This window comes from Bactrocera tryoni, chromosome 5, assembly GCF_016617805.1.
Source record: "Bactrocera tryoni isolate S06 chromosome 5, CSIRO_BtryS06_freeze2, whole genome shotgun sequence".
Lineage (NCBI taxonomy): Eukaryota > Metazoa > Arthropoda > Insecta > Diptera > Tephritidae > Bactrocera > Bactrocera tryoni.
Window position 1 is genome coordinate 78,239,117 of NC_052503.1, and position 18,252 is coordinate 78,257,368.

General features: G+C 28.4%; 2 protein-coding genes across 5 annotated transcripts in view; both read left to right on the plus strand.

Moving 5' to 3' along the window:
- LOC120777423 (cysteine-rich motor neuron 1 protein) overlaps positions 1 to 5,074 on the plus strand; it is a 179,081-nt gene extending 174,007 nt beyond the window's left edge. For all 3 annotated transcript variants that reach the window (XM_040108727.1, XM_040108728.1, XM_040108726.1), the window contains exon 7: positions 5,004 to 5,074. In XM_040108727.1, the coding sequence (XP_039964661.1) occupies positions 5,004 to 5,025 (22 nt within the window). In that variant the 3' untranslated portion in view covers positions 5,026 to 5,074. The remainder of the gene's footprint in view (positions 1 to 5,003) is intronic.
- A 173-nt stretch (positions 5,075 to 5,247) lies between these two features.
- The window catches only part of LOC120777342 (flocculation protein FLO11), a 273,730-nt gene continuing 260,725 nt past the window's right edge, over positions 5,248 to 18,252 (plus strand). For both annotated transcript variants that reach the window (XR_005705508.1, XM_040108594.1), the window contains exon 1: positions 5,248 to 5,466. Coding sequence is in view for 1 of the 2 variants with exons in the window: in XM_040108594.1 (XP_039964528.1) it covers positions 5,403 to 5,466 (64 nt within the window). In the remaining variant the exon portion in view is untranslated. The remainder of the gene's footprint in view (positions 5,467 to 18,252) is intronic.

Genomic DNA, 18,252 nt, shown 5'->3' on the forward strand with positions numbered 1-18,252 from the left:
GCTTAATAATGTCAAATATTAAAACGAAATACACAACAGAAAATGTCAAATAAATTTATTTTTAATTTTTTAAGCACAATATTCAAATTTTTATAAGCATTTACAATTGCTGACACTTTTATGCATTTTTAAATGTGTGCATTAAGAATTTTCAAAATATTTTTGTTTATCTGGAAAAGATAGATTTTCAAATATTTTAAAGTTAACATTGAAATATACACATTTGGCATTAATTTCATTTTCTTTAGGACATTGTTGCATGTAGGATAGAGAATTTATCTTTTATGGTCGAAGTTCCTAGAGGGATAGCTGTAAAAGTAAAATAATGAATATGAGAAGAAGAGTTTAAGGTGCAAAGATTTCCTAGAGGTATAGGGCAAAGAATCTTTTCTTTAATAGCAAAAGGATTTCCTAGAGGAATAGCTAGCAAAACAGTTGTCAAAATAGAATCATGAGCTTGTGGCCATAGATTTTTTTTGTAGTGAAGGGATAGCTGTCAAACTCATGACATTGGGGACACACAATAATTTTATAGGGAAAGGATTTACTAAAGGTGTAACTGTCCAGCCAGCTATCAAATGAAACTCATAGGTTTGCTCATGTTCCAAACATAGGACAAGCTATTTTGCTAATCCCTTTAGAGTGAGACCAGGCTCTTCTGTTAAACCAGCTGTCAAAGTAAACTCATGAAGTTGCTTATGATCCGTATACTACTATGAGCAAAAAATAGTAAGACTTTGTACATAATTTTAAAATTCTTAATTTATTCTTCAAAATCTATGTCGTCCCTCTCAAAGTAATCTCCCTTGACACCAATACATTTATGCCAACGTTTCTTCTAATCCTCGAAAGAGTTTTTTAAGTCAATTTCTGGAATAGCGTTCAATGTGCCTAGCGATTCAGGTTTAATGTCTTCAATAGACTCAAAACGATTCCCCGGAGCAGTCTATATTGGTTCAAAATTTGACGAAAAACTCACGAAGAAACAATGCATTATGCGATGGTGTATTATCGTGGTGCAAAACCCAAGAGTTGTCTGTCCATAATGATCCACAATGATTTATGAGCTGCTTTGACATGATTTTTTCGGCTTCGGCTCACCTCACGATATTCGGCCGACTGATCATCTGTTTCTGAGTCGTAAGCATATTTCGAGGACTCGTCGCCAGTAATAATACATTTCATGACATCCTAATAGTCGGAAAAATTGTTTCACAGACGTTAACGTGACGCTGTTTTTCATAAAAATTGAGTGATTTATGAAGCAATCGTGCTTTCACTTTTCTTAGGTCCAAATTATCTTTCAAAATGCGTTTCACCGATCCTTCCGGAATTCCAACATTGACAGTAAGATCTCTAACTGTTGATCGTCGATTCTCAAGCACGAATTGCTTTATTTTATTGACTTGTTGATCATCTGTAAAAGTTGATGGCCATCCTGGACATGGTTCGTCGTCAACGTGTTCTCGCCCTCGTATCCAAAAAACTTGAAGTTTCGCGCCGCAGTCGTTAATAATTAAACACCTTCATTTACTTTTTCAGACTTTACCACTCATCTCTGCTTCTTATTAAACCATTAATTGCTTGCCGTTATTTAAATTAGCTGTCTGCTCAAACAAACTCGTGCATTTGTTCTTAAAAGGATGCTCAAAAGCAACTTTCAACATTTTATAATGTTCTAAAATTATTGGCTGTAATTTTTCTTAATTTTACATTCACTTTTATTTGCATAGCTCACATTGAACGTGGCAATTTTTATGTACAACTACAATGCTGTAGGGAAATTTCGAATAAATACAAACAAAAAATAAATTGCGCAAGATTTTTAATTATATCCATTACATTACAAATTAAGCAAACAATTCGCCGCAGTTAAACAGTGTTAATCAACCACCCGCTAGGTAACTTACAAAATGTACATTAGGGTGGTTAAAAAACACGATTTTTTTTTATTAAACAAATCTGAAAGAATTTATTCTATAGTGACTTCTTTTCTTATAACTCGAATCAAAAAGAGTTCAGCATAAAATATTTTAAATTTCCTTCCTTTTTGATTTTTTTTCAATAAGCATAATTTCGAAATTCGAAGTTAAATATTTAGATTTTGAAGGCTTACTTCGAAGAATGTAGAAAATTTTTCTCTTTCTTATGACGTAATATAAAAAAGTGTGACAATAAAATATTTAAGATTTCCTTTCTTTTCGAAATTTTCGAAAACAAAATTTATAATTACTAAAAATTAATTAAAATAAGATTAGTTTATTATTTTAAAACTAGTTCTACTTCTTCTACATTCTTCGAAGTAAGCCTTCAAAATCGATTTGATACGAATTTCGAAATTATGCTTATTGAAAAAAATTCAAAAAGAAAGGAAATCTAAAATATTTTATACTTACACTTTTCTACATTCTCGAAATAAGCCTTCAAATGCAAAATATTTGAGTTCGATTTTCGAAATTATGATTATTGAAAAAATTAGTATTAATTGTTGTATGTAACTTTCAAGAATTTAGCAACATGGGTGCCATGTTATAAGTGATCAAAAATGGGCCAGTATTTTTTAAATAGAAAATGTTAACTTTTTCGAACTTTCCGGCTTTGATAACTTACAACAACTGTCTTACAAATTTGTATTAGAGAAAAGGTAGTTTATGTCCATGTTGTTGAGTTTTAAATAAATACTTACTATAATTAATAATAATACTTAATAAGAAGCCTTACTTCGAAATTCTAAGCCAAATATTTCAATTTTGGAGATTAACCATGAAAATCGTACAAGTTAGCATTAACTTATGGCTTAACCCGAAAAAAAGTTACCTTATAATAATAATTATATATAATATATTATGTAGTATATAGTATGCACTTAATCAATTTAAAAGAAAAATCAAGATCAAAAGATTTTATTTACTCCATAAAATGTAAACACCCTAATATGTTGTTATTAATGAGTAATTAAGGTGCTGCAGATTTATGTAATCTATAATAATTGTTTCTTGGTTTATTTATTTATTGATTTCGAAATGATTTTCATCAAATATTTTGGCTTGTGTTGGTGCAGGCATTTTATTTTTTTCGTAAACATTTTTTTATCATTCCGCTCTTTGTTACTTACATATGTACATATGTATGTACATATATATTTGTGTATAGTATGTATTATTACATGTACATATATTTAGCTTTTAATTAATTTTCTATACTAATTAATTCATAAATATTTACAAGTGTTTTGCTACTAGGCATGTCTATATTCGTGGGCTCTCTCAAAATTTTTTGTTTCGGGATTAATTTTAGTTTTTTCGTATGGATCCAATAAAACATTTTTTTTTAACAAAAAATTTCATGAGTCCCGAAATAATTATACCGAAATTTTTAATTTTCGGGATTGAAAAAACCTACTTTCCATTATATTAATTTTTACTCAGCGGAAACTATTTGAAGCAAACAAATTAGTTATTTCACAAATCCCGAAATTCTAAGTTTTCTGGATTGATTCATCTATGAGTCCTGAAAATTAAAAACGAATATTATGAAACACAAGTTAAACTTAAATTAAGATATAAAATCACGGGATTGATTAAATTAGTGTTGCACGATATAAATTTTTACAAAGCGGAAACTATTTAAAATAAAGCAAGTGAAATATTTTACCGATCCCGGATTTTTACGTTGAAACAACAATAATTAATTATATCATAAATCCCGAAATTTAAAAGTTTAAATTTTTCAGGATTGATAACACTAATATGCATTTTGGACTTACATCTCTTTATTTGATAAAAAATAACATATAAATATTGCTTCGATCCCGAAATATTTCCATTTTCGGGATTAACAACACTTATATGAATTTACATGTGTTTAGCTATTGTAATAAAAATAGTTTACAACAAACTAGATCAAATATTTTGCTGATCCCGAAATATTTGCGTTTCGGTACTGCCAACACTAATTTGTATGGTTACATTGAATTTGTTTGTGTATCTAAATTTAAAATCCTGCTGTGTTTGTGGCATTGATGAACTGCTACATGCACGTAATTTCGTTGTAAGCATTAGCTGATTGACTTATTATATTGGCTATACGGGGGAAAAGCACAAAAAATGGGATTTTTGGAAAATTTTTTTTTTTTTTGGATTTTGAAAATATTTTTATCAGAAAGCAGAGATTTTTTTACATAAAATTGGATGACTCAAAATTTTTTTCACTCAATTTTGAGGTCGTTAAAAAACAAAAGAAATAGTCATTTTTTATTTTGGTCTATATTATGATATTCTAAAGTTTCGTCAAAATCGGAGAACCACGGGTACAAAACCATGTCGCCAATTGATGAAATGGGCCCATGTGTTTTATATTTTTTTATAAAAAAATTTTTGATGATTTTTTTTAAGAATTCTTTTTTTAATTTTACAATATTTTAAATAATGTAAATAAGCTTAATTTTTTCATATTTTAATTTTTTTTTTAAATAATTGAATATTTTTAATTTTATAATTTACGTTCTCTTATCTATTTAATTTTTTTTGTGAAACAAAATTTTTTAAGCAATTATTTTTTCATGAAAATTTCCTAGGAGTATTAAAAAAAAAACATTTGTTTATAAATCGTTTGAAACATTTTTTCATAAAAGAATTTAAAAAAAATTTTCTTAAAAAAATATTTTCTTAAAAAGTTATTTTTTTTTTATAAAGTAATTAAAAATATTTTCATACAAATTAAGAAAAAAATGATACAAAGAGATTTTCTTAAAATTATGACATTTTTTTTCTGAAACATTTTTTATGATTTTTTTTTATGACTTTTTTCTTTTTATTTTTTTATCAATTTTTTATTTAATTTGTTAGTGAAAATTTTTAATTTTTTAATGAAAATTTTTTAATTTTTTTGGTGAAAATTTTTAATTTTTTTTAGTGAAAATGTTTAATTTTTTAATGATTTAAACAATTTTGTTTTTTAATAAAAAATGGTAAATCTATATTTAAATATTTTTTTTCTTTCAGATGCTTCGATATTTATGCCTAGTATGATGTGTTAGTAAGAATAATTTGAAAAAAAAATCATAAATTAAAAAAATTTAATTGCAAACAAATTTTTCTTAAAGAAAACATAAGTAAAAGTTTTACAAAACAAAGATAATTTTTTAATTTATTTCAAAGCATTTGAAAAAGTGCAACAAAAAGTGAAAAAAGTGAAAAAAATAATTAAAAAGTGAAAAAAAAAATATTTTTCGGTGTCTGTAAAAATTCAAAAGTAAGTGAAAAAAAAATGGGTGCAATGTGTTAAAAAAATTTAAGTGCAAGCTAGTTGAAGATAAAGTAATTCAACGAGTACCAGCAATACACAGGATCTCGTGCAACATTCAACACCTACAACAACAGCGACATATTCACCATAGAACAATGTACGTCGTGTTGCTGCTTTTTACGCTGTCGCTGGGACTGACCAAAGGCGCCGTATTACCAGGTATGTTCCAAGAAAAGTTATAAAAAATGTACATAAAAAGTTTGAAACAAATATTTAACAAACAACAATACTCAAACACACACACATATGCATGTATGCTTGCACGCACCGTTAAACAGGTGAGTTGCTAAGCAATGCGGTCTAAATCTTTATACTTAGCGCTTGCCTCATTGTCAAGCTATGCAAGCAGAAAAAAGTAGCAAATACAACGAAAATAGCAATGCTTTTGCAATTGTTGAGTGAGCAAGTCAGTGAGAAAAATCAGCGCAGATCAAAACGAAAAAAAATTTAAAAAAAACACACGCGTACATAGACTTATACACACACACACATTAATTTACTCCCATACAGCCGATTTATGTACTCACTTGCACTGCGCTAATGAGCTGTTTGATTATATTTTCATTAGTGCCTGCACAACAACAACAACAGCAGCAGTTAGTGATTCAATTTGCCTCAAAAATTTCAATAATTTCACTTTTGTTTATATTTCAAAATCGCATTAACCAATGTGCATGTGTTTCGAAAACAGCAAGAAGACCGACCTTGCCTTCTGATGAAAATAAAGAAAATCTCTTTGTTGTATTTACTTTTTGCGTTTGAAATTTTGTAAAGCGGTTTTATGTTTTTTTTAAAGATTTCTTTTATTATTTTTTTTTAATTTTTTTGACGTCACTGTTTCTAAATTCATAATCCGTCTGCTGCCAAATGTTTTTGCACTCATTTGGCGCATTTACATTTTCGTTTTCACTTTCGATAATTTATGTAAGCAGTTTGGTGATTGCATATGACTTTTTGGTCTGACAAGTTGTTCGAAATATGCCGTGATTTGAGATATCAAAAAGAAATTTATGAATTTTTAAACCTTTTTAAAAGTCTAATTTTCAATATTTTCATTTCTCATTTTAATTTCACAACTTGCAACATATTTATTTTTCAAATGATTTGTGTAATCATTCCATCTAAATATTTCAAATTTTCAATATTTTATTTTTGATGTCTCAACTTCGAACATAAATATTTTGCAAACGATTTTTCCTAATAATTTACCAAATCATTTCAATACGGGTTTTTAGGCTTTCAAATAAAAGGCGCCCATCACATTCCTTAACGTAAAACCTAGCTTGAGTGTTTTTTACTTATCTTAGACAGTATTTTAACTACCTCTATTGGATCCAACAAAATCGCCCTTCTTTTTTGCATTTCCACTACTTTTTCGCTGTAATGATGATTTTGCCACGAATGTTTTGGCTTGAGCTCCTGAATGGTTCGGAGATTGCTGCCGCAAACTTTGTTTCAAAAATATCCCTTATAAAAATAAATCAGGTGGAGTCAAATCTGAAGATCTGTGAAGTCCTCATATAACGGACCATCTGGTCGTCAATGGAAAATGTTTAGCATAAACTGAATAGTTCGCGTCAGAGAAAGTTCCTAGAAGTAGGAAGACAACAGATGTAATGGCTGCTGGAAAGCGGCTAAATATATACAAGTACCTTCCAGGAAGCGTAATAGATAGATTAATCAGGGTCACATAGAATGCCTAGGGACTTACAGGATCGCCAAGATCATGTGCAAGGGAGCGGAAGTAAAACACTAATACTTTGTGCTCACATAGTCTCGTAAAGACCGCAAGACGGCTGTTGAGCCGTATGTATTTTGATACTTAGTGTCACTTTTTATTAAATCAATGATGGGTGTTCCATGGTTCTCTGCCTCAATAGGCCGCATAGGGTGGGTTCGTAAGACCCATTTATAAATTTTAGTTTTAAAAACTAGGCACAAGTTCCAAAAATGAACTATAAAATATGTAAAAACTTGGAAATGTGAGTTTCTTATTAAAAAGAACGATCTTCTAACCACATTCCAGAAAATATTTAAAGACAGTGGTAGAACAACTCTCTCTAATTATATGCATACCAAAAGAAAATTTGCAAAATATTTTGCTGATTTTTTTTCGTTTCATTCTCTCAATTTAAGCAGCTACCGTTGGGACTATACAACTGTAAACCTGTATGCATGTATTTATGTATTTGTACCTCTCAAGCGCTGATTCATATATTTTTTCGCGTTTGTTTCAACGTGAACTTTCTATAGTTTCATTCACATTCATTCATAAAAATACAGCAGCATTCAGACTAAACTTATATTTGAGCATACAAAGCTACATAAATACATATATATGTATGAATTTTTAAATATACGTTTGCATATAAGTGATTGTGCGTGATGTTTTGTATGCGAACGCAGCTTCTCTCTCTTCTGCCGCGCCGCAGCTTTTTTGTACGACTGCTGTGCGCATGTGATCTCTCAGCTGCTTCACTTTGCTGTCTTTGCACGTCAAATTATGAATATTTCATTAGTTCTTTTGCGCGCTTAAATATAAACAAGTATATAGTATATATGTGGATATAGTAAAGACATAACTGTATACACACAGAAGTCACATTGAACTTCATTGTTTTGTGTGGGCGTTTGTGTGTCACCAAACCACAATACTTTGGCGCGACAAATGCACAGCCATATTAGTTTGTATGTATATTTTTATATATATGTACATATGTATATGATATACGTCTATACTTATTGCTTTTCGGCCCCGATTTCAACATTTAACGCGATATATTATTTAATTTACCTTTCCTAACTTTTCTTCTGCGTTTGCCTTCGACCACTTTCGCAAATTTCTTAGCGCTTCAACAACACGAATTACTCTCCGTTCATCGTGAATCATATAGTGACTTTCATATTTCACATATAATGCCTTGAATTCGCACAATTTATCGTAGTTTGGCATTTTCAAGTAATTTTTTTGTGATTTTAGTTTCATTTTCTTTGTTTTCTTGCCATACAGTCACCTGCTGCTGTTCCAAAGTCCACAACTTGCGTTTAGCAACAGCGGCTTCTGTCTGTAGTTTTGGTGCAAAGTTGCAAAATGCTTGTATTTGCTAGTAGATAGCGGCGTCATAAAGATATACGCTAGCGTTGTGACGTCATTATTGCTTTTTTGAGTATTTTTTTTATCGTATCGAAAATGCATAACGCATGATTCACTTTGGATTTCCTAAGAAATCGACATTGCTGTTGTTACTATCGAAATTTTAGTTATGTGCGAAATTCGAATCAATAATAAATGCTTGAAAATGGTTTTCAAAAACAGAATTTGAACCGATTTAAAAATGTTTGAAATTGGTTTTCGAAAAAAAATTCGAAACTCGAACCAACATATATGTGTAAATGTTTGAAAATGGTTTTCGAAGCAAAATTCGAACTTTTATATAAATGTTTGGAAATGAGTTTCGAAAAAAATTCGAAATTCGAACCAATATTTAATTTTTTTAAAATGGCTTTAGAAAAAAATTCGAAATTCCAACCAATATATAAATGTTTGAAAACAAAATTCGAATCAATATTTAAATTTTTCAGAACGGCATGCAGAATGGTCATACATTTACTATGTGTGAAAATGATTTTAAAAAATAAAATTCGAAATCCAAATCAATACATAAATGTTTGAAAATGGTTTTAAAAGAAATTTGAAATTCCAACCAATGTTTGAAAATGGTTTTCGAAAAAAATTCGAAATTCGAATCAATATATAAATGTATGAAAACGGCTTGCGAAAAATTCAAAATTCGAATCATTATTTAAATTTTTAAGAATGGTTTTCAAAAAAAAGTTGAAATTCTAATAAACATATTCATATATTTATGTGTGAAAATGATTAAAAAAATTGGAAATTCCAAACAATATATAAATATTTGAAAAAGAATTTCGAAAAAAAATTCGAAATCCAAACCAATACATAAATGTTTGAAAATAGTTTTCGAAAAATATACAAACCCATAATTAAAAAAACCTTTTCTTGGCTGCACCCAAGCTTAAGACCGAAAATTTCCTACAAGGCTGAGCTTTACAGTTAAAAAAACTAATTTTGATAATGATTTATTCACTAGAAAAAAAATGTATTTCTTTAAGACAAAACAAATTTTTACCGTTAGTATCGTTTAAACGGTTAGGCTTACGAAATAATAAAATTCTGAAAACGAAACATTTTTTAAGCAACTGGTAGCAGCTAGATACACAGAAAATTCAAATTTTGTGGGGAATGTTTATCATCATTTGAAAGAATATTCTTTGGCATTTATTTTTTGAAGATTATCTCTTTCAAATGTTGGTCTCAGATGGTCCATCCGTTGAGCCCAATTTTCGATGATTCGTTCCAGCGTTTCGACTGGTAACTGCCGAATGACACTCGTGATGTTTTGCTCCAAGGCTTAAATCGAAGCAGGCCTCCGCATAAACTTTACACTTTACATATCTCCACAGGAAAAAGTTTGACGGTGTGATATCACACGATGTTGGTGGTCAATCGACCGACCCAAAACGTGAAATTATCTGCTCACTGAATTGTTCTCTCAGTAAATCCATTGATTGTTGCGATGTGTGGGAAGTGGCGCCGTCCGGTTGAAAACAAATTATTTCAAAAACATGTTTTCAAGTTCTTGGTTCATGTGTCTTCTGCACATTTTTTTTGTCAATCTGACATCTTAAGCTATGTGATCAAAATATAATCACTGCTGTTTACCAGCCTTATTGAGTCTCAGTACACTCTATATTATTTTAGGTAGTAAAGTACTGTCAGGCCATTCATTTTCATTAGTTATTATATGTCATCTTCACAGAGTTAAATATACAAATACAAAGCTAAATAAACTCAACTCTTAGCACACAATTTAGAACACTTGCAGAGATAAATTGTCTTAAATTACCTTTCCCTGTGTGGTTCGGATATTCAACGATAGGCACTTGTTATTAAGACCAACTATTCGTTTTGTTTTAGCTGCGAAAACCTCTGAGTCTCTACACTCTCTCTTTTTGGAATAACCTCTACTTTTGTTTTTAGATGACAACAAATATGCAATTTCCTGAGTACAATCCTTGGATTTGTGTGCTGAAGTAACATTTTCAACTCAAATATCTTTAAATTGTATTTGAAAAGTCCTCTCAATGCAGCCAATAAATCGGTGTCAATATAATAATTATTTAATACGAAGAACCACTGTATTTACTCCGTTTTTTAATTTGAAATTTTTTAATTTTGTATTTGCTATCATTCAATATTTCCTTGGCTGGGTATGAATCACTCTTGACGCATCTGATTAAGTGCGTATATATGATAAATGCCCTCACGATTGCATGAGTGGCAAGTACTCGAGAACAGATGTATGAATTCTTCTATGTATGTAGTTAGGTATTCAGTAAATCACTTATGCCTAGGGAATGCATTATGCGGCCCAGTTAAAAATAGAATTTGTTACGCATGCAGCGCTTAAGTTCGTTGCACATGAAAACAATATTGAAATTATGTTGGAAAATATATGAAAGGGTCATATAGTGCAGTATGATTCAGAAGCCTAATTAGGAATATGGTAATATTTACATATGCATATAATTTAGGTATAAGTAAAGGTAGATTAGTTTATAATAATTTTACAAGTGAACACATGCTTGCAACATAGACCTGTTAGATATAATTATATATTGAATATTGAATAATTTTGAGTAAGTCTAAATGATTAATGCTAGATATATGTACATAGCTAATTTCTGTTATCTTCATAAATTCCTTTCCCATACCCAATTGCCTACCTCTTAGTTCATATTTGAACGCCGAATGCAGAAAGAATTCCCTTAAGCCATATCTGAAAATCTAACTGAGATCAATAAGTCCATAAAGTGTCTTGCCTAAGTAAAAGTCAAAATGTATATCTCTTTCCATATCACACCTTTTGGTACATACTTTGCCGTGTCGACACATTAAAAATTGTCCTGTCTGAACACAGACCAAGCAAACACCTTTTAGTGCCATTCTAGCATATGGATTAAAAAAAATGCTTTTTCTTAAGGAAATATGGTTGCATTTTTATATGCATTTTTTCCTAAAAGTTAAAAAACCCATGGAGTTGCGATGTGTTGTCGGCTACATATGGAAAATAAGACCTCATAAATGGAAGTCGGTGGTTTTGTCTCACAAATAAAATTAAAAGTGTTAATATAAGCGTTTAGCACTCAATTTTGATTTATTATCAGACAAAAAAACTATAAAAAATATGAAAAAAATATTAAAATAAAAACATAAAAACATAAAAAAACATAAAAATAACAAAAAAAATATATATATAAACACTCAACTAATAACCTTTTACTTTGTTGATATGATTTGCGTTTATAGATTTCAACAGATTATAAAAACAGCTTCCATAAAAATTCAACTTTAAACCACTTTGACCAAAGAAGCTTTGATATTGTGTCATAAAAATCATAAAAGGCATTAAGTGTCATAAATGGTTTAATGAAAACATTTTATTGACGCACAGATAACTTTCAAAGTGAAAAGATGCCAAGCGGCAGAAAGATAATATAAAAAGAATAAAAAAAAAACCATATCATGAGCAGCAAATACAAAGATAGTAATAATAAATATTTATAACTACGCATTCTTAATAACAGACACACATATATGGTATATATATGGGATAGAAACTCGTAGACAATTAAAAAATGGGTGTCATGACTGTCAATGTACCCGCGCGACATTAAAAAGAGAACACATGAAAAAAATAAATAATAACAAATAATAACAAAAATATTAAAATGTTAAAATACAAAATAAAAATATATAAAAAGTAAATAAATTACAAAAATAAAAATAAATTTTGCAAAACAAAAAAAATCACTAAAATACATACAATAAACAAACTAAAAATAAATTTAAAAATAAGAAAAAATAAAAATATTCAATAGTTATAATAAAAAATAAATTACAATAATAATAAAAAGAAATTAAAAAAAATAACAAACAATTAAAATATTCACTAATTATAATAAAAATACAAAAATACATATATACAAAAAATCAATAAATTACAATAAAAATTAAAACAAATTTCACAAAACAAAAAGACAAAGATTCCCTAAAAATAAATTAAAAAGAAAACAAAAATATGCAAAAAGTAAATAAATTTTATAAAATAAAAAAAAGTAAAAATAAATAAAATAAAGATATACAAAAAAATAAATACATTACTATGAAAATAATTTTTACAAAAAAACCCAAAAGTAAAAAAAAAATCATTAAATATAATTAAAATAAAAAATAAAAATAAACAAAAAAATAAATTACACTAAAAATAAAAATAAATTTTACAAAAAAAAACAAGTGTAAAATTGACTAAAAAAATTAAATAACAAAAAATAAATAAATAAATTACGATAAAAATTAAAACAAATTTCACAAAAATAATTAAAAAATTCACTACAAAGAAATATTATATGAAATAAAAATATACAAAAAATAAATAAATTTTATAAAATAGAAAAAGTAAATATAAATCAAAGAAAGGTATACAAAAAAATAAATATAATACAATAAGAATAAAAAGAATTTTTACAAAAAACCCAAAAGTAAAAAATTCATTAAATATAATTAAAATAAAAAATAAAAATATGCAAAAAAATGGCACTAAAAATAAAAATAAATTTAACAGAAAAAAATAAAAAGTAAAAAATTAATTTAAAAAAATTAAATAAATAAATTACAATAAAAATTAAAACAAAAAGAAAATAAATCACTAAAAATAAATCAATTACATTAAAAATAAAAATAAATTTTACAAAAAAAATTAAAAAAAAAGATTAATAAAAAATTTATTTTACAAAAACCAAAAAAAAATCAATTTCAACAAGAATGTGACAATTAAAATTAATAAGTTTTTTAAAAAAATAAAATTATACTCATAACGTTTTTAATGATGTATTAATACTAAAGTTAAGCCTTCTAAATCGACAACATTAGTCTCTTTGGGAAAATTGCTTATTAAATATGCACAAAAAGCATAAGAAAGAAATATCGAAACAAACAAATATCCATTTGATATAAACAACATATATTGGCAACAGTATATATTGAATTCGTAAAATATGACTTCACGTGCAACACGGTTGTATAACATAAAATACACATAAAATTTCATTAAAATGCATACATACATACAACATAAACGTGTGCTGCTTCGCGAAAGAAGCCTCATCTGCCAGCTTTGTATGTGTCACGCTTTTGTCACCATTACCGGTCATAAAAACAAACATACAATGAAATAAAAAAATTAAAAAAAACACTAAAACCGCTCGAAATATTTCAAATCTAAAACCAATAGCAAAAAGTACGCCAAAAATAAATATGACATATATGCGATTACATTCCAAATGACATACTAAAGCTGATTAATCGTCGGTTTAGCCGTCTTATCAGTTCGCACTTAAATTAAATTTTGATGTCATTTTCATTTTTAATTTCCGATTTGTTAATCTGTATTATTGCTGTTTTAATGGCATTATGTTAAATTATAGTTTAACACGTTCAGGGATGTATTTAATTTGGATGAGGTTACTCGATTAGAGTTGTACTAACATAGAACTGAGTAGAAATGTATACAAAATAAAATATTTGACTTTTGAACACACCAACCTTTATGAAGACGCAAGTCAGTTGTTGTCTTCTAAGAAATATGTTATATTAGCCGTCATCGATGCACCACTTCGCTGTCCGTTATGTTTGATGACAAAAATGTTGCGTATGAAAGCTAAAATAAGTTTGTGTTTGCTATTGAATTAATTTTTTATCTTATACCAGTTTATACCAGTTTTGCGATTTACTCCAGTTGGTTGTAGGCTAAAACAAAACTTATTCAAATAAATTAATTTTTTCCTTAAACTAGTTTATACCAGTTTTGTGATTTATGCCAGTTGCTTGTAGGGTTCGTATATATATCATAACTCTTCTAATAGAAATTTTCTATGTGGAAACAAAAACAAAATTATTCCATTACATCTCACACCTTACATTCACTTATAACAATCTTTGCGATTTATATCAATTTTTGGATTAATTTACATTTAATAGGTATTTCAGTTAAGCTCTTAAAAATATTGCATGAAAGAGCAAATATAAAAACTTTAATAACAATTGTAATTAATATATACTTATACCAGTTTATGCGATTGATACCACTTTTTTGTTTATACCACTCTTAATATAACTGCTCTGCTACCAAAAGGTTTTAAGTAAATGCAAAACTAAAGTTATTTAGTTGTATCTAACTTTCACTTATACCAGTTTATGCCATTTATGCCAGTTTTTTGTTCGATTCGCCCCTAATATAAAAAATGGTCAACAATTTAATTTGCTATAAAGATTTGCTATGAAAATCAAACGAATTTTCAACTAGTATATTTTAAAATTTAGTTATATCAATTTATGCCTTTTATACCAGCTGTTTGTTTGATTCAAACTTAGGTTTTTAGCTTTGCTATGAAAAACTTTTATAATAAAAAAAGAAGGCAAATTTATTCTGCTGCATGTAATGTTTTCTTATACAAGTTTATGCAATTTATACCAATTATTTATTCGATCGCTCCTGATATAACAGCTCTGTTACAAAAAAGTTTTACGTAGCAGCAAAAATCAAGCTAATCAGTTAAATCTAACATTCACTTAAACCAGTTTATGCGATTTATAGATTTTATTATGAAGTTAAAAGAATTTTCAACCAGTTTATTAGTTATTTTAATCTATGAGTTTTACAGCAGCTGATTGTTCGAATTCAAGTTAGTAAGTGTTATAATAATTAATAAAAAATATGGTTTTGTATGTGAAAGGCAAGGTAAAGTCAACCAGTTAAATTCAAAATTTAATTATGCCAGTTTAAGCGTTTTATACCAGTTGTTTGTTCGCATTTTATATTTTAATTTTGCTAAGAAAATTGTTGCATATGATAGCAATTTAACCAAATTCAATAATGTTGCCAATATATGCCATTATACCAAAACGGTGTTTGCTCGTTTCGCCATTTCTTTATGTTAATTTTTGTTCAAATTTAAAAATAAGTTTTATTAAAAAGACTTCTGTTGTCGAGTTATGGAGACTAGCCTAGTACACTACATTAAGAAAGTTATTCAAATTACTGTGTTCGACTACTTTTAGTATTCAGAGTTTTCTGTTTGCAAAGGAATATTTTTTGAGCTTCCTACCAAAAAAAGAAAAACTTAAAAAAAATTATCTCACTTCCTTCTGTTTTCTCAGAAAGTTTGAAAAAATGTGTCGATGTTCGCTAATCAACAACCTAATAGCTTTCGAACGACGGCGTTCATTAACCTCAGACCGAAATAAACATGTGAAAAAAAATCGCCAAACATAAGAATTAAATTTGATATACATATATAATATATAAATTTGCATATCACAAAAATTATGACACACAAATTTGCTACAAATCTCATAACCGGCGTTTTTATCGACACTCATTTTGCCGCTACAACGAAGCACATAATCACATCGAAAGCTTAGCTAAAGCGTACGAGTTAGAAACAGCGGCACAAGCGAAGATTAATTAAATACACATAAATGTTCTTTTTTTTATACTTCTTTTTTCTACTTGTATTTTTGCTTTCCTTTGCCAACTTCCTGTCTTAGCTGTGTGATTTCGCGACATTGCCAAAATAAAGCTTAAATTGGTAGCAAAAAACTTTGCATGTAGCAACAATTTAATCTAAATTTTCTTAGAACTAATCACCTACTTTATATTTATGTGCTTTGCATTGCTACTTAAAAATATTTAGTGCTATTTTATAGCAATTTAATGTGTAAATTTTGCAAAAACTATTTTTGTGCCAACTTTATCGCAAACTTCTTCCTTCCGTTCGCGCTTGAAGAACTTTTACTCTGCTCACTTAAATTACTTAAACTTTTTCTTAAAATACAAACGTATTTATGTATATAGTATATGTTATAAGTTTGCACATCCGCGCGTCCACATCATAATTTTTAATAATAAAGGTTTGTTGTCAAGCAATATGTCCATAGCTTTTTAAAAATATTTCATAAATTTTTTTGATTTAATAAACAAAACTACCGTATGTGCTATTTATAAAATAAAAATGATTTATTTGTAAAAATTATTGACCTGTATGCAATTTATATGCACATATACCAGTTCATACGTTTTATACCAGTTGATTTGCACTTAATATTACGGCTCGACTCTAAACAATTTTCTGTGTGAAAGCTGTGCAGCTCTGCAGTTGACTTTAATAGTTACTTATATCAGTTTATGCGATTTATGCCAGTTTATTTTGTTCGATTCACACTTAAATTAGCTCTGCTTTAACAATTTTGCATACGAAAGCAATTTATGTTCATTAGTTAAGCTTTACTTATACTTATACCAGTTTCTACGTTTTGTGCCAGTTGTTTATTCGATTCGCACTTAGTATTTCCTATCTCAAAAAATTGTGCACCTGAATGCAAAGCAGGAATTATTTAGTTACATTTAATAGTTACTTACACCAGTTCGACCGATTTATACCAATTGTTTTTTCGATTCGCACTTAATATTTAGCTCAACTTCAACAATTTTGATGTGAAAGCAAGTTCTTTTAATTAGTTAAATTCTACATTTACTTATACCAGTTTATACCAGTTGGTAGTTCGATTCACACTTAACGCTTCAACTCGTCGCTCAAAAATAATACATGTGAATGCACAGCTGGAATTATTCAGCTGTTAATATAGTAGTATAGTTAATAGTTACTTATACCAATTTAGGCAATTTACTATGTCAGTTAGTTGTTCGATTCACACATAATATTTTAGTTCTGCTATGAAACATTTTTTCTTATGAAAGCAAGTTATATTAATTTGACAAATTTAAAATTTACCTATACCACTTTATACAGTGTTCTTAGGTCATATCAAGCCTGTTCTGAACTCTCTATAAAAATAACCTCTCAATTTTCTCCAAATACCACAGTATTAGCTGTATCTGTTACTAATTTAATTGGCATTTCGAAAAGTATACACGTGAAGCAGCACATTCCATTGCAAAAAATGCAAAACCGATATTTACGTACTTGAATAATTTGTATAAAAATAAAGTACACATTTGTGCCGCATTCCAACGACGTGATGAATGCTCCAGAATTTCATTTTCTATGGCAATAAATTTTTCCTCTCCTTTTATTTTTTGCATTTATTTGCAATTCAAACAATTCTTTGCATTAACTCCGCTTAAATGAGCTATCAGTTTCACTGCAGTGAAGGAACAGCTGAGGAGAGTACTATGAGGTGATGAGTGAGGTGGGTTACGTAGGTGATATATTACACAATGTGTGCCCGGTGTGAGTGGTTACTCATCTTTTGACGGATATGTGTGAGTGTCATTGGTATGTAGGGCAAAGGTGTTCAACACTTGTCAGAGAGGATGGCGTATTGAAAACTGTTAATATTTATTTAAATATATGTACCTATATATAGTACATATACATATATTTTTTCTACCCAATAACGACTTAAATATATATGTAAAGGAATTTATCTTATCGTCATACCATATATATTAGATTATCAAATTCTAAGGAAAAACTTTTAACTGAGTTAAAACCCACTTGAAGCTTTAGTCATCATTCGGCAGGCAATTTCCAACCTCGAAAATATTTCTACGCGGAAAATTGTTTCATAAAATTAATTTATCTTTCAAGTTCGTCGTAGAATAAGTACATAGAAGAATTGCTTAGTTGATGCAAATGCACACGAGAAACTTTTATTTATAGAAAATCGTTCTGTGTTTTAAAAAAGTTGTCTTAGAAATATGTTAAACTGCACAAATTAGCACCAGCGCTCTATTTCAGGTATTTAAAATATCTGGGCTAACTTTTGGCGAACATACCAGT